Source organism: Ailuropoda melanoleuca, chromosome X (assembly GCF_002007445.2).
Source record: "Ailuropoda melanoleuca isolate Jingjing chromosome X, ASM200744v2, whole genome shotgun sequence".
NCBI classification, from domain to species: domain Eukaryota; kingdom Metazoa; phylum Chordata; class Mammalia; order Carnivora; family Ursidae; genus Ailuropoda; species Ailuropoda melanoleuca.
This window is the reverse complement of record NC_048238.1, coordinates 78,339,740-78,357,815: the sequence shown is the minus strand read 5'-3', so window position 1 is coordinate 78,357,815 and position 18,076 is coordinate 78,339,740. Positions and strand designations below refer to the sequence as shown.

General features: G+C 39.9%; 1 protein-coding gene across 1 annotated transcript; it reads right to left on the bottom strand.

The window, feature by feature from the left end:
* Positions 1 to 3,285: 3,285 nt before the first annotated feature.
* Positions 3,286 to 13,523, bottom strand: RTL4 (retrotransposon Gag like 4). Its single transcript, XM_002921968.3, has 2 exons — positions 13,474 to 13,523; positions 3,286 to 4,484 (listed from the first exon to the last, which is right to left on the bottom strand). The coding sequence occupies exon 2, from the start codon at positions 4,226 to 4,228 to the stop codon at positions 3,323 to 3,325; it is 906 nt and encodes a 301-aa protein (XP_002922014.1). The 5' UTR covers positions 4,229 to 4,484; positions 13,474 to 13,523; the 3' UTR covers positions 3,286 to 3,322.
* Between the last annotated feature and the right edge of the window lie 4,553 nt (positions 13,524 to 18,076).

Sequence of the window (18,076 nt, the reverse complement as noted above, 5' to 3'; positions counted from 1 at the left end):
TAGACTGAACTGTGTAGTATCACAAGAAGTAATTACTTATGGCAGGTATCATGGTTCTGGGTGTGAACGGAGATAACTGCAGGAATTAAAAACCATAGATATTCTGGAATTTTATTATGGCTATAGACAAATGAGAGAGATAAAATAGGAGGATGACTGTTGATGTAAGTCTCCCAGGGAGGCCAATCTTCAGTGGACTCACTATGGTCCACATTGCGGTACTGACTTTGCATTGTGAGAATCTTATTTTTTTTCCAGTTCACTCAGTGGTGATTAGGATCTGGAGGATTGATGCTATTAAAACCCACAAAAAAGCTGATGTATAAGCTAAAACCAATTTATTTATTTATAATGAGAATTAACTGCTAAATAGGCTAGAATACTCATGTCAGCTGATTAGCAAATTTTCTCCCCATAACAAAGTTTATATGGGAACATAATTACAATCAGATTACTTCCTAGTACATAGGGTCATAGCATGGCGAGTTAGGTGGCAATCTTAATGGCTAATAACACAAATTGGGATGGCCTGGTGTCTCCACCCCACTGTATATAGACCTGCCAAATCATTGTTGGTCAACATCCCCTCTCTGAGTCTAGAGAGATTACCAATGCCCTATAGCTCTTTAATTGCCCCCTTTTCTAGACTACCTGAAGACCATTCTGCTGTTGAAAATTCCTTCTTCAGATTTATCATAAAATGATTAGATCTTATCTTGCTGGATGGCATCAATCACATAGCAGATCTGCCTCCTTAAAACTACAATCTTGATTGGACTTGGGGACTCCCCACGGCTTTGTAGTTGCAGACTACATGATCAAGTAGGTTACATCTCATCTGTTCTCAGTAGACTTTAATTAGTTTCACTCTCAGAAAAGTTCACTTTAGTATAAGTTCTGAGAAAAAACATCTGTGTAACTCTCTTCATGCTAAATAATGAATTTATTCTAGTTGAAGTGGATGGTGTCATTTTAACAAAATTTTGAAGTGGTAAACAAAATGGTTGTTAGCTAGTAGACAGTAAAGCATTATCCCAGTATCCTATTCCAATGCTCAGTATGATTGTTGGATTGTATCACATAGAGCACAAGAATTCCTTGACTGGGAATTCCTCAACAAGGGGCTTCTAGAAATGGGAGGTTTTATAGCCCAGAATTGGTTATCTGTTCTGAGAGGCTATGAAATCTGAAAATTTCTTGGAGAAGAAAGTGATGTTTCTGCAGAGAAAAGGTCCAAACAGAAAATAAGGGGATGCATCTTTTTGAGAGAGTGCACAATGATAAATTGTGTCCCTAAGGTAAGGAAAGATTGGTGGTGAAGCCAACTAAATGCTCCCATCGGCATTCTAAGACCATACTGGGGTCAGTAAGGAAAGTGACTGGTGGCTATTGGGTTACTCTTTTGTTACAGAATTAGGGGTGCTAGATCAGAATACCTCCAGGTAATCCCAGAGACACTTAAAGTTCAAATAGATCTACTCTTTAGGGGCTTTCATACAATCCAGTACCACAGCAGGAATTTCTTGGCACAATTGGAATATGCACATTCAGGTTTCCTTGTTATGAGAACATATGGAGTAAGGTGGACGTATAGCAAGCTGTTGATAAAGTAGACCCCTTGTGAATGCAAATAAGGATTGGCACAGTGGTTAGTGAGGCACTGATGGGAAAAATGATCTATTTGTTAGTGCTACAAGATGAAAGTGGTAAGGTCCTAGGTGGGTTTAAGTATTGTCAAAGTTAGCATAATTCTCCAGGAATAAGGCCAAAGTACAATGACACTTCATGTTCTGAGAGATCTTCTGGCTGCTAGGGAATATAGAATTACTGATCTTTCTTCAGGAACTCAATTATGGGGATTCACATCAACACCAAGAAGCAGGGAACAGAGGACTGATTATTACTAGCAAGCATCAATTGTCACTGGATGTCCTTAACATTTTAGAAAATTGTGTCTCTCCAGCATGGCATTACTTTTGTTCAGAAGCATGAGGAATCCATACACAAAGCTGATATATGCCTGTGTGCCAAGAGCACAACACAAGCAATCAAACCCCACTTCTTCTTGAGATTTATTTATCAATGGCATTGATGTCCATGCCCCAGGATTTGTCAGATGGGATGGTTCAGAAAGTTGTCTGCCATTATTTGCTTTTCAAGATTCTCAACTAGATGAGGATCCCCAAAGGTGGTTCATAAGGGTATAGAGCTCAACATCAATGGTAGTGATCCTAAATGGTGACCACACTGAGGCCTCTAAGAGTCAGAAACTACTACAGAGCCTGAACCTAAGCCTTCAGTGGAGGTTTATTTAACCAGGTTCCCTTACCCGCCAGGTAAGGCAGCAAGGACATGTTATAGACAAAATAATTATGATGAGACTCCTTCCCCAACTTCCATTAATATTTATCAGATGTCATTATCCTAGACCATTTTGACTTGGCCATTAGACATGCTATAAGCTGAAGTAGGTTGATGGGGAAGAGGGGAGTAACCAGGAATTACTCAGGCTTGGCTAAAAACATGTATGTGCCTGCAGGGCTAGTTCTCAAGGAAGTGGACCAACAATTCCAATCAAAGTCTTCAAATGGCCATGCCATCTGGTGTTTCACTAGCTAAAAGATCCAGGTTTTTGTTTCCATTTTTTGTTTTGTTTTGTTTTTTTTTGGTTTTGTTTTGTTTTTGAGCAAGCAGAGGTCTTTAAATAGCAACAAAATACATAGCTGTATGGAACGGTAGTAGAGCTGTGTTTCCATGAAGATTGGTTTGTGTTGAAGCTGGGCTCTATAGTCAATAGGTGGAGCAGGTTTCAGCCTCCAGCAGAAAAATGTTGGTAGAATATTGAAAGCAATGAGGAATTCAACCAAGAATCCTAAACCAACAGGGAACTATAATACAGACCAATGAGGGTGAGGGTGAAAGTCTTGGGCCTTATCTTAGGCACAGAATACTTAGGCCAATGAATCAACCCAGATCTCACCCATTGGAGGGAATGGGGTTCCCAGTGCGCTTCCAGGGTTGTTTTCATTGCCTCAGGCTGGCCAGAGTTTCACCTACAGACTTTCAGTACTCTTGGGGAATTGGTTCCAATTGCAGAAAGTGCCTGTGAATTGTTTTCATCATTGTTGGGTTGAATTTGGTTTGGTGATGGGTCACCAAATGAACAAGATCTGGTTATTTAAATTCTCAGAAGCACATGAGTTCATGATTGTCTATGAAGCAGTATCACAGTTCATCACCTGTATTTTAAATGTTAGTGCAGGACATAAATCTTTAAGGCTGGAGGTGAGAGGGATGTAAGTTTACAAAGTGACCTGCTCTCTTACTGGTGAGTTGGGTTATTTATCCTTGCTGGGGCTCGAGAACGTTTGGCAAGGCAATCTCTTGTGAAGTGACCAGCCTGGCTGCAGTAGAGGCACAACTGAGCTTCTTGCTGGCGGCCTCGTTTGGCTGGGGTGAGTGGTGGCTGGCTTCCTCGCAACTGTATAGGTTCTTCCTTGGGTGGCAGATCTGTGGGGCCGGAAAAGGCTTGGTGGTGGATCATGGAAGCAAACATTGGGAGATGGGTCTCTGACTGTAGAAGCTCTGGCCTGTCACTACGTTTCTTGTCCAGCTGAATACACTGAGTGATCAGGTCTGGAAGGTTGTCAATATCTCTACCACTCACTTCATCCTGGATGGAGTCAGGTAGTCCTTCTTGGAAGTGATCACTCTGATCGGTTTCCTTACAGCTCAAATTTTGAGCAAGGAGCTGGAGAGTAGAAGCATCCTGCTGAGAAAAGGAGTTGACCTCTTTGTTCAGAGGGTCTATTTCCTGTTTTGTAGGCCCACCAAATGATTGCTGGAACTCAAGAACAAAGTTCTCATATTGTTTCAGCAGAGTGCTCTGGTCAGGCCCAGATACAACTCCACAAATTTCCATCTGTTGAGATAGGTAGTCAAAAAAGAACTTGACTTGGACATCATCTGCAGGATTGGGGAACTTGAAAGTTGTCAACTGTGCAAGAAATTTTGAGAGATTGGCAGGGTCACGGTGAAACTGAGAGAGATGTTCAAGTGAGCGGGGTACAGACATCATTGGGGTAGCCAGGGTAGGCATGACTTGGCCCCTCAGGTGAGGGCTCTCTTCAGTCAGATGTTGTATTTGTGGCTGCAGAATCAGATTCTCTGTCTGAAGGGAGGAATGTTCTACTTGCAAGGTAGGTGGTGATCCTGTGTATTTCTCCATTGTATCTTCTGGAATCAAGTGAGACGAAGTAGAATTGCGTGCCAGTACTGGAAACCAATGGGCAGACAGTGGGGTTTCCTCTGTTATCAGAGAGATAGTGTCATGAGCAAGTAGCCAAAACTGCTACCTATAAAGCAGTCAAAAGGGGACACTGAGAGCTGAAATGAAGAGATGCCAAAACTGTTGTCCACTATTCAATGTTGCCTCTTCTTATGAAGAATACCAATGTTCTGCACATTCACAAGTGATAAATTACCTTGGGACACATAGAGGATTTGGAATTAAGAAGACAAATACAAAAGTCACAGTAGATCTCTCTCTCCAATCCCTTTCCTTGTGATATAGGGGAAATTTGCCCTCGAACTAAGCCTTTGATTCTAAAGTATCTTTTTCTTATCAGAGAATCAAAGAATTTTACAACCCAAAGTGATCTTAGAGATTATCCAGGCCAAATTCATAATTTCATGAATGAGAAAACAGAGACTCAGAAAGGTAAATATGTTTGCCCAAGGTCACACAACTACTTAATATCAGAGCTGGCATGCTCACCAGTACTGCTGTCAAGAACAGCACTTCCTCCAGGACCACAAATATGCTCATCTGTACATGCCACTTAGACATGATGATGGTTCATGCCCTTGCTACTTAAAATGTAATCTGGGAGCCAGCACCATCAACATCACCAGGGAGACTGTTAGAAAAGCAGACTTTTAGGTCCCGCCCCAGACCTACTGAATTAGTATTCCACTTAAACAGATTTACCAGGTGATTCAAATGTGCACTGAGATTCGAAGCTTCTTTAGAGAGCATGTAGTCCTAATTGGAATAATCACTGGATGGACTTGAACCTCAATACCCCAATCCTAGCTGGCATTGCTGTAGAGATCTGATTACTGTGGTGATATTTAATCCATATTTTTTAGATTCCTAGTCCTTATCTAAGGTCACATTTGGTTGTCATGGAGATGCTTAAGATATCACAGGCAAGAAAAATAGGTGAAGATGGGAACTTAGTAAACAAGAACAGAATATTCTTAAACGTATAAAGATCAAATGTTTAGTAGTCATCCCTGCATTAATAACAAGAATAAAGGAACCTGTTAGAATTAAAAACCAAACCCCAAACATATGGCATATCAGTTGAACTATTCTGCAGTATAATTCCTCTCATTGCCCTTTCCTTGTATAGCAAGCCATTTAATTGTATTTAAATTAGCCACTAGTGGGCAAAATGTGCATCATTGAATGTAAGACTTGATTCTCTAGGTTTCATTTGATGGCTCCTCCTCTCTGGACCTATGGAAGAGATTACTGGAAGATTGAAACTGTATAAGACTGGGGGCCAGAAACTAACCCAAACACTGGCATTAATCAGTTGGATGACATTAAAGAATTCATTTGAGTCTTAATTTCCTCTTTCATCTAATGAGAATGACTATCTTGTCCACATCAGAGGGTTATGGTATCAATGAGATAGTAGACAGGTGCTCTGAGTGGTAGAGAGATGCTCCCAAGATTGTTCCAGTGCAGCTAACAATATCATTGGTGAGGCTCTTTCCTTGTCACGTATTGCCAAAGTAGAGAGATACTGTCATATTCTTTCTTCCTTCTTTCTCTATCTCACCATTCTACTTAGTCTACTTTTCCATTTTCCAGGTGCCCATCCATGAATTTATTTCCAACAGCCCAGCTAAGTGTCATTGAAAGGTAAGATGTCAATTAATTAATGAGGGTTAATGACTGGCCTTTCTCAAGGCATTCACTTTATCCTCAAACTTTAATGTGCATAAGAAACAACTTGGTCACAATCCCCATTAATTCCAATTCAATAGGTCTTGGGTGGATGCCAGGAATATGTACTTTTAACAAGCTGCCCAGAGGATTTCTGATGTTGGTGGTCCCTATGAGAAACCCATCCAGATGAACCTCAAGGAACAAAGCCATATCATAGCAACACAGAGAAGTAAGAAAGGGGAAGGGGACATCTTTGGAAGTAGGAGGCCCTCAAATGACATAGAAAAATAGGTGGCATATACTTCTGCATAAAGTCCACAAAATGCCCACACTGTTCTTCACAATTGTTCTTCTCTCCCAGACAGTAGAGTGCAGGAGTTTAGCCTGTAGGTTCTAGAGTCAAACTGACCTGGGTCCAAATCTTGACTTGGCCAAAAGTTGTATGACTCTGGAAAGTTACTTAATCTCTCCAAGAACCAGTTTCCAAACTTTAAAATGGAGGTGATTTTAATACCTTCCTCATAGTGTTGTTGTTGAGTATTAAATGAGATGAAGAGATTAGCACAGCTCCATGCAGATGGCAGGTGATTCATTAATGTTAGCTATCATTTTCTAAGTCCACAGTCTGTTATCTGACTGTATTTTAGAATTTAATTTTTTAAAAAATTTTTGAAAGGTAACACAGAGTATGTACTGTTTATTATATAACATCCCCAGTGGTTCCTGGGAAAATATCCCATAATTAAGCCATTAATTATTCAGGAAAAAAATGTCTGAATATTCATACTAAAAGAAACAAAGACTAAGTTCATGTCAGTTTAGGTCAGATTTGATACCAAATTAATGAAAAAATAGCTTCTGTTATACAGACCTCTTTGATTTCAGAATTGAAGTTAAGGGGTATGGACCTTTCTACAAAATTCTTCTTTTGGTTGGAAAAGTGTGATTATAACTTTTCTTTCTTTGTTCCTGCCTTCTGCCGTTTCCCTCCACCCTCAGCAATTCCAGAATATCTGTAGAGTTCTCTTGTTTCTTTATAGAATTATGTATTCAAGGTGGCAGAGCATTTAATTTTTCTAATTATGTAGCATTGGTGAAACACTTGCCAAAATTATAAGCAATTGCCCAAATGCAAATCATACAATGGAACTGTTGTCAATGGCAATTGCTTAATCTTTCAAAGAAAATCTATCTTGCCTTATCATTTTGGAAATTGCTCTCCTTTTAGAGGCCAATGGCCTTCTATCAGATTGTCCCAGCAGATCCTGGGGTAGATCATGCCAGTCTGGAAGAGTTCCAGACCTCAGTCTTAGGGAGATAAAGTAGAGACTGAGCTGGAACCTCAAGTCCACAGGTTTGGGGAATCAGACTAGTGAGCTTGGACCAGGTCTGACATAGAACTGCATATGTTTAAGTTTTTACTTGATTGCCATGTGTTTCAGCTTCAAAAACGACAAGGCAAAAATAGGTTTAGTTAACTCTTAAAGGCCATTTTGGTGTTTGTGTTCAGTTTAACTCAAAACCATAGTTGACAGTTTCCCTGAATGAAACTACTCCATGCTAGAGTCCCCTGAAACCCCATTTGGGGAAGGGCCTGAAGTACCTTGCTGCTTATAAGAGAGATTTATGACCTTACACTACTTTATTTTCAAGCTGTTCTTCACAACTCTTTGGAGAAGTTTTCAACTACTGTCATCCAACTACCCAGAGCACTTGCACTTTTACTCTTGAGATCCAGATGTTCTAAGGGTAGCTGTGGCCATGAGAGCTAAACTGAGACATAAATAACCTTCAAGAGGTGACCACAAGGACATACTGTTTGGATTTGTCTGGAGACTTGGGTATGACCCTAGACTGACAACCTTGGGCAAGTCACTTCCTCTCTCTGGACCAGTTTCTGTATCTGTACAATGAAGGGAGTAGGTTTCTCAAATTTTATCACATATAAGAAATTCTGATTCAGGAAAGCTAGGAGAAGACCCAGAAATCTGAATTTTTTTGTAGGTACTCCAAATGATCCTGTGGTAAGAAGCCTTCAGATTTTACCTTGGGAATATTGGGTAACTGACCACACAGAGGTCTGACATTTGTCAGACGTTCTCAAGTTTCAGGGTACATAAGAATCTCTTAGGAGTTTAACATGCAGATTCTTGGGCTTCACCCCTAGACAGTGTAACTCAATAGGTCTGGGTTGGGACCAGATAACCTTCATTTTAATCAAGCTCTGCAGATGATGCTGATGCAGAAGTTTCTTTGATAACACTTGAGAAACTCCAGGTTGAATACTCTCAAAAGACCATTTCTGCTTCAGCACTATCTACGTCTTTGAAAGTAGAAAATATTTGGCTCCAAAAGTGGCCCCTGAAGTGTGTGATATGTGGATTGCTTCCTTCTAAGGCTCTGCCTGAGGCTGTATGGTCACATCTAAACAGTGGTATAGTGCAGGCCTCTCTCAGGAATGTGGAAAGTAGCTGGCATAGGGGCAAGAGAGAGGGTCACAACTGAGCTGACCCTGCTCTCAGGCTCTATTGTTCCTGTTGGGAGATTTCCACTGCTCTGCTCTGCCTGTGAGTAAGGCGGAGAAGTCATCCATATATCCCCATATTAAAGATTGAGCAGCAGCAGCCCAGCTGGGGGTCTATCTGGCTACTGTATGACTCAGACTTCATACCTTCCTCTAACCTTCAGCCTTCCTTCCAGCTCATCTGGCCCCATAGCCAAGCTGCTTATGAAGCTTAACATGTCATGAATATTCTCTGCAAGTATTCCCTGGAAGTTTCCCAGTTGTCCTTTCTAATGTGCATAACTCCATTAAAGAGCCACACTTGCTCCACCAGCCTTCCTGCTCCATGCGCCCATTTAACATTCCTCCTAAGGTTGTATTTACCTGTTTCCTCCTTCCCCTGCCTTCTCCTCTTTGCCTACGGTCTCTGTTGGCAGCCTTAGCACATGCCTGAATGATCTTACTCATTCACCAGCCAGAACCATGGCTGCTAACATTTTCCCAGCAGTACATGACCCATTTGCACCATTCTTTTCCCTCAAACCAGCAGAAAGATGACCTAGAAGGAATGGGTGAGTTTTTATATGAAGGCAAAAATCTGGAGGCTGGGCACAGGGCAAGACTGGCCCCTGGGCAGGCATCATAACACAGTAACAGAATATTATGAATAAAATATTATCAACATATAAAAGAACATTACATAGAGTCAAAGAAAAACCCCTAGGACAGACTCCATCTTGCCTCTTTACTATACTTGCCTACTTGGTTCAGCCCCTGAGGGGTACCAACATTATATGGGTGGCAAAATGATGACTTCAGTGGAAGTAGCTGTGTTCTGGAGGTTTTCAAACTCCTGAAGATCAAGGATGCTAGCACTTGGATCTCACAGGAGATGTTACAACATATGGCAGATAAGCTCAATAGCAGGATTGAGTCTTACCTCAATCCCGCAAGTGTTGAGGACATGGTGGGCCTCTGACACACTGGAAATTCAGAGGTTTGCATCTATATTTGGTAAGAATGGAAAAGACAAGTTGTTTTAATCCAGTTATACTAGATAGACCTTGTGTGGGTCTTTGGAGTAATAACGCTTATGATTTCTTGAGTGTCTAATTTATGCCAGTTTATGTACTCTGGTATTAGCTGTCTGGAGCCTTATTTAAAAGTATTCTGGACCTGCAGCTGGCCTTGCTGATAGAATGCAGTGAAGAACTGCCAGTGTCTGCCACAGACTGTAGAGCAATAAATGCAACATGTTAAACATACATCTGCCACCTCTCTACCAGACCACATAATCCTCTTAGCAGTCTTATGAAGTAGTTGTAATGATTTGCATTTTACACATAAGGAAATCAAGCCCCTACCTCCACTTCCAAATATGTAATCATGCCCACTTCTGCTTTTTAATCTCTCTCTCTCCTCATCTGAAAGCCCATTTCTTTCTTTGTCCTATGCCCAGCTCACATTCGGCCTCCTTGATGCAGCCTCCTCTGACTACTCAGGCTCTTACTAATATCTCCATTCCCTGAGCTATGGAAGGACACATGATTGTATGAGTCCTCCAGCAGGAAGTCTCTTTCCTTTGAACCCTCATAATACTTTGCACAGGGCTGGTCCCATAAGCTTTATATAAATCTGTGTTGATAGATAGGGCTAGGGGAAAGACAAATGAAAGAATCCCTACTAGTAGTCTGACATTAAAATTGTGATAAGAAAAAGAAGACCCAGAATCTAGTCATGAAAATCTTGTCAAAACAGGAGGAAGCTGAGTAAGCAAGCAAGGGCATAGAGTCTTAGTAGAAGTGGCTGGGACTTGAGACAAGGGCCTGCAGGTATTGGTATCACCAGTTCTTAGCTTTTCATTCCCTTATTTTCCTTTCCTCCTTAAGCCTCATACAGCTGGTAATCTTGCTTTTTGCAATCAAAAACAAATGATGAGGTCTGATAAAAACTTCTGTATTACTTCTAGGTTCAAGAAAGCAGTCTGAGGTGAAATAGGTGATGGGGATTAAGGATTGCACTTGTGATGATCACTGGGCGATGTATGGAATTGTTGAACCACTATGGTACACCTGAAACTAATATAACATTTTATGTTAACTATACTGGAATTAAAACTAAAAAATGAACAAGTGTTCAGGGTGGTTTAGATTACTAAATATCATAGCTGTCACATAATACAGGAATAAAGCTGCCATTGGAGTTCTGAAACTGAAATTCAGAAATATACATATAACTTAAAAATTAAGAAAAAAGGAAAGCAGTCTGAGGGGATGTTTTGCATAACTGAATGTGCTCTTTGCCATGTTTTACAAGAACAATGGAATGAAATATTTTAAGTTGGGACAATCTCAGTAAAGCTGGGTTGAGCTATTACCATACCCATCTAGGCACCCTCTAATCAATATGTGAAGATATTAAAAGAACAACCAAAAAGGAATGATTAGTTTCCCATCCCATCGAGCTTCACTATGTGTACAGAGATTCAAATATGTTAAAAATCACTTTAATATTCATTATTTCATTCAATCTTGACCACAATTTTGCCATTTTCTAGACCAGAAAACCAAGGCACTGAGATATGAAGTCAAATCAAAGGGCAAGGAGTACAAGTGATACATGTATAATGGTCTCCGAAGGACTCACGTGAAATACTTGGTCTCAGGCACAAAGGAAGAACTAACTGAAGATGAATTTGGGAGGGTGAGAGTGGAGATGGGATGAGTGTTTCCATTAAGAAAGTTATGAGTTCCACATCATTGGAAAAATGTAAGCAGGGTTAAGATTACCACCTGGCAAGGACATAGACTAGGGACACCAAGAATCAGATAAGAAGAAGGCATCATAAGGATGATCTAGTCCTTTCAAAACTATAGATTCTATAACTTGCTTGAGGACACAGCTGAAATGTGGGGAATGACACTGAGAGTTGTATGCAATCTAGAATCTGATCCTCAGATCCACAGCCAACCTGAACGTAACCTATCTTGCTCATGTACCTGCAAGCACCTATTCTTGGAGAGGACTCAGTGGTTAAGATACAGCAGGCTTTGTTTATCAGTTTGAGGGCTTAGCTTGGCTTCTCCATCCATTCCCGATGTCCCTATCGTTTCAAATAGTATATGCTGTTTTGAGTAAACAATTAAGGGAAGAGTGGAAAAATTCTGATCTGCAAATCTCAGGTAGTCATAAAATTAGCCCTTTAAATTTGAAATGAAAGGTCTTCTCCTGCGTTCGTGCTCCCTGCTGTCTCTTTCATCTTTAATTCATTAAGTGCAATTCACTTAGTGCTGAATACCACTTACAACTGATGAGCTGACAGAGTTTAGACCACTTAGATTTAAACTTTTTTTGCATTTTCAGGTCCCTGTGGTGTGCATGTAAACTGTGGCCCTGTTCAAGATGGAGAAAATTTAATATAAGCAACCTAGTATATATCATGTTTTTCAATTACAAAAAACCTTCTCATAGTCACAGGTTAGAGAAAAGTTTCAACCTTAGAGATGAAGAATTTGAGGGTCAAGAAATGGAAAATGATTTGGGTCATGTTTATGACTCTCTTTGCTAAGTTCCAATTCCAAACCTTTCTTTTCAGGCTTTCTCTCCCTTCCCAGCCTTGATTATGAGTAAATGAGCAATACAGGGATTATAGAGTATAGTGCAGAAGCAACCTTTTAATGTCATTCAATAATTGGTAACATCCCACATGTATGCAGAGCATTTTATGTGATCTAAGTATTCTTCTCCTGTCTTGTCATCACTTTGATAAACTATGAAGTAGGCAAGGTGTGTACTCAACACTCCCTCTAACAGATAAAGAGTTATCTAAGGACATACAACTGTTTAGTATTAGATCTTAGAGTAGAATCCTTAACTCTCTCTCACAACACTATGTCCTGGAAATAGTTCGAAGCAGTAGAAAAATGCACTCTGGAGTTAGACACAATTTACATTAAAATCCCAATCGAATCATGGAACTTTACATCAAAAACTAGGGATGTACTGTATGGTGACTAACATAATATATAAAACAATATTATTTAAAAAAATCCCAATCTGAATTCAAAGCCAAAGCTGTGAGACCTTGGGCAAGTTATCACTTTGAGCCTCGGTTTCCACATCTGTAAAATCTGTATTGCAAAGTAGCTGTGATGAGTTGATTTACTATATGTAAATATATGTCTGCATCCAGCAGACATTGGTGATAGAAGCCACTGATACCACATTTTCTTCAGACACTGGAAGGTTGAGTACCAAATATCCTCCTTACCAGCTCCAGTATCCATCTGGGGATTCTGGGGAAGGTGATTCTATCCAAGTATCTTGGTGTGGAACAAGTGGCTTAAACTTAAACTAACTCACTTAGCGTGTAACCCATTTTAGTCTTTCTTCTTTGCAACAATTACATCACTTGTAATTAATTATCATATGCTTTTTTTCCTTACTAGACTAGAACCAATTTCATTTCTCTGTCCCCAAGTCCTAGCATATTTCCTTAAATATGAAGGTGCTCAGTAATTATTTGCCAGATTTATATTATCTGTCTATGACAGCCATAGTTAAAACTAGATGTTAGCAAAGGTGGCCTTACTGTTCCCCACTCCCTAAATATCTCTTCTATTATTTTTCTCTTCTGTGAGTGAAAAACCCAGCCCTGCTCCAATGTATCTCAGTATGTTTTTGTATTACAGATGCCTGAGTTAACCACATAGAAATATGACAAAGACTCATGTCAATGGGACTAATTCTCAGGAAGACGATATGTGAGGCCTGCGCTTCAATGACCTTAGCCAGAGCAGTGAGAAGTCTTAGAGATCCCTGAGAACGTACTTTGCTTGGAGGAATGGGTTGTTTAGTTTCTTAGAAGAGTTTCAGATTAGCTCAGGCCCTAGGTCAAGACAATTATCTGGCAAACATGGAAAGAAAACAAATGTGAAATAATCCAGACAAGAGTTGTTTAAAGATATGACATTTTCAACTACCCTCAAGTGAAGACAGAATTACTTACCTCTTAAGTGTTGTGCTCCGAACAGAATCAGGCCAAAGTGGGGTAGATTCTGGGGGATGTGAAAAGACAAAGTGAGAAGAGGTGGGATTCTTTAGCATCCCAAGCATCAGCAGTAACCCTAATTCTGTGTTCTTTCTGCTAGAGTGCTCTATTTTCACTGGCTGACATTCTCCAACCCTTTAATACTGGGACAGACACAGAGTGGTCGAGCTTTGGGCTCTGCCAGTTGAGAGTTGTGTAAACTTAGGCAAATTAATCTCTTTGAACTTCACTTTCTTTTCTTTTTTCTTTTGAGCTTCATTTTCTTTATCATAAGATGGGGCCAATAATATCTACCACAGAGGGCTATTCATTTATTCATATAATAAATCTTAATTGAATGTCTATTATATGCCAGGGACTGTGTTGGGAACTGGAAAATAGTAATAAACCCACATAGACCATGGTCATTCTAGAATTACTAAAGTAATGTGCACAAACTGCTTGTCACAGTGCTTGGCTCATAACAACCATTTAAATCAATGATAGCTATTATTTTAATAGTATGAGAGAGAAGGTTTTGGCAGTTAAGAACCCAGACCTGGGTTATAGTTACAGTTCAGAGTATTACCTCCATGTATTAGTCATGAGAACTTGGGCAAGTTTTTTAACCTCACATACCTCCATTTTCTCACCTGTAAAATAACTAAAAGGATCATAACTGTTTTATAAACTTGGGAAGATCAAATAAGCATGAAAGTGAAACTTTCAGCAAGTCTTCTTCCCTCTAAAGGCTAATGACTCAGGACTGAAACAAGTCTAGTTGGACCAAAAATAAAAAGTCTTTTAAGGAAAGTGTCTCTTGAGCTGCTTGAAATTTGTTTAGAGCAAAAAGAAAAGTGAAAGGAAGAACTATTGTTAGAAGGGCTGATAACTGCTATGACATTCTAAGTACAGATATAGTAGGGAAATAGTTTGTAGGTGACACACAAACAGTTGCCTTCTTCACATCCATCACAGATGAGAAAATGCTGTCATTGTATGTGTGGTCTTTGCTTATAATATACTCAAAATACCCCCTTTGCAAAGTACTTCTGTCTTGATCCCCAGATGTCAACAAAGCCAAGTCTTCTTCTCTCATCTTGCTCATAGATCATGTTTCCAATAAGGCTTAGTTCTTTCTACCTACTTGTGTTTCTGTGTTCTTGATGACCTCTGTATCTAGGAGGGTGCTGTTATTGGCACTTGGAGTGCCCAAAGGATTACTGGGGATACAGAGGGACCAGCAGTAACATGACTTTGCAGAAAGGTAACCTCTGCCTGGTTTTTAAAAAAATCTGGGGGTATATTGGGGGTATAACTTATACACAATAAAATTCAATTTAAAATGTACAGTTAATGAGTTTTGATAAATACATACATCAGTGTAACCACTACCACATTTGACATATAGAATATTTCCATAACCTCCAAAATTCTGTCATGTTTCTTTGCCGTCAGTTCCCCCATCCCTGGTCCCAGGGAACTACTAATCTACTTTCTGTTTTTATAAATTTGCCTTTTCTGGACATTTCACATAAATGTAATCATACAATATGTGGTCTTTGTGATTGGTTTCTTTCACTTAGCATAGTTTTGAGGTTCATCCATGTCATGGATAGATCAGTACTTCATTTCCTTTTATTGCCAAAAATATTCCACTATATTGATACACTATATCTTGTTTCACCTTGCTGATGAACATTTGGGTTGTTTCCAGATTGAGGACATTACAAATAAAGCTGTTATGTACAATAGTGTAGAAGTCTGTATGCATACATATATTTTCATTTTTCTTGGGTTAAATACCTAGGAGTAAGTCATGTGATAAGACTGTTTAACTTTAGAAGATACTGAAAACTATTTCCTGAAGTGGCTATACCATTTTGCAATCTCACCAACAGTGTCTGAGTACTCCAGTCATACACTCTTGCCAAAACTTGGCATTGTCACTATTTTTATATTTTATTAGTGTGGGTTTTTATAAAAGACACTGAAGGGCTGGGGCACCTGGGTGGCTCAGTTGGTTTAGCATCTGCCTTCGGCTCAGGTCATGATCCCAGGGTCCCAGGATCAAGCCCCACATCAGGCTCCAGTGCTCAGCAGGGAGACTGCTTCTTCCCTTCCCTCTGCCTGCTGCTCCCCCTGCTTGTGCTCTCTCTCTGTCAGATAAATAAATAAAATCTTAAAAAGAAGAAGAAGAAGAAGAAGAAGAAGAAGAAGAAGAAGAAGAAGAAGAAGATCCTGAAGGGCTATGAGCCATTTGTTCTTTTTCCTATTGGCTGCTCACTATCGTCCCTATCCCTATGTCCTTTAAAGAATATTGTACAAAATGGGAGGAGAAGATGCATTAAGGGTAGGGCACCAGGAAAGCTGCCTTTACCAATCCAGAGACTCTTCATGAGGACAAGGAAGCAATCTAATTCTATGAAGAACAAACATTAATAGTATGGAAGCTTCAAAGAGGCAGATTTGGGATTCCTACAGCAGAGAACTTTCTAAAGTTTACAACTATCTAACAATAAAATAAACTTCATTAAGAAAAGAGCTTTCTGTCACTGAAGGTATTCAAGTAGCAATTGGATGAATACTTCAGGAGATATTCTGAAACAGATAAAAATTGTATGAATGTCCTCAAATGTTTCTTTTTTTTATAATAATATTTTTCTTATTATATTATGTTAGTCACCATACAGTACATCCCTGTTTTTTTGATGTAAAGTTCCATGATTCATTAGTTGCGTATAACACCCAGTGCACCATGCAATACGTGCCCTCCTTACTACCCATCACCAGTCTATCCCATTCCCCCACCCCCCTCCCCTCTGAAGCCCTCAGTTTGTTTCCCAGAGTCCATAATCTCTCATGCTTCATTCCCCCTTCTGATTACCCCCCTTTCTTTATCCCTTTCTTCTCCTACCGATCTTCCTACTTCTTATGTTCCATAAGTGAGTGAAACCGTAAGATAATTGTCTTTCTCTTCTTGACTTATTTCACTTAGCATTATCTCCTCCAGTGCCGTCCATGTTGCAGCAAATGTTGAGAATTCGTTCTTTCTGATAGCTGAGTAATATTCCATTGTACATATGGACCACAGCTTCTTAATCCAGTCATCTGTTGAGGGGCATCTCGCCTCCTTCCATGATTTAGCTATTGTGGACAATGCTGCTATGAACATTGGGGTGCATATGGCCCTTCTCTTCACTACGTCTGTATCTTTGGGGTAAACACCCAGTATTACAATGGCTGGATCATAGGGTAGCTCAATTTTTAACTTTTTAAGGGACCTCCACACTGTTTTCCAGAGTGGCTGCACCAACCTGCATTCCTACCAACAATGTAGGCGGGATCCCCTTTCTCCACATCCTCCAACAAATGTTGTTTCTTGCCTTGTCAATTTTTGCCATTCTAAGTGGCGTAAGGTGATATCTCAGTGTGGTTTTGATGAATTTCCCTGATGGCTAATGATTTTGAACATTTTTTCATATGTCTGTTAGCCATTTGTATGTCTTCATTGGAAATGTTTCTTTGAGAGTGTGATGTAAACAATATTGAAATTTTGTGACTTCTCTCTGCTCTCTGCCTTTTCACCTGGACTTCTGGCTGACCCACATTCCTTAATGTCCTGGTGCCATAAATGTCTGGAAATCAATCCTCACTAGAGTAAGTTGAAGGTTTCCCTTTTTCAGTGTCTGAGTTGTGATACATTCCCCAAATAAAAAGTTCTAATGGTAGAATTTCAGGCAAAGTAACAACCAGTGAGTAATATATTTTGGCTAGAATCTCCGGCCTGTCACCACTCACATTAGACATGGCATCCCTACATCATTATCCGGTCTACCTACTGGCTAATAATGTGGGACTTGGCAGAAGTCAAAAAGAAAGGAAGCAAAGCTTCTAATTATGATTTTCAAAGCAGGGCAATGGATGAGGACTAACAAACTCGTTCTCAGCTTTGTTTTCACATCCGCATAGACCTATCAAAAATTGTCCATCTGCCAACTCTTTTTTTTATATCCAACACCCTCTAGCACTGATATGGTACTGTATGTTTTTAGAATAGTGCTTACATCGACTGACAGCTTTTTATATATATATATACCCATCAGCAGTGATATATCTTTTATTCATCTTCACACTTTAAGTGTCTGTCAGACTGTCAAGTCGTCCTATCTTCTGTAAGGATGTATCACGGTAAAGGAAACTGGCTGTGACTTGCCACCAGGCCTCAGAGATTCAGTCTGCAGGGAGACCCTGAAGAGCTGTGCCAGAGTAAAATGTCACCAAGCCACATGATCCCCTTCTTCATAAAAATAAACCAAGAAAGAAATAGGTTGAAATTGCATCAAGGAAATGTTTATTTGGATCTGAAGATGAATCTGTATACATGAGTAAACAAAAAAATGGAATCAGTGTACTCAGGGATGGCTAAAGCCCCAACTATGAAATGGATTTAAGTTGACCTATAGTGGAGGCAGGGTACTGGGCTAGGTGGCCCCAAGAGTATCTGTCATAGCGGCAGCTGTATAGAGGACACTTTGTGTTCCTCTTCCTTCCATCCTTTTTTTTCTGCCTAGATGGCTTT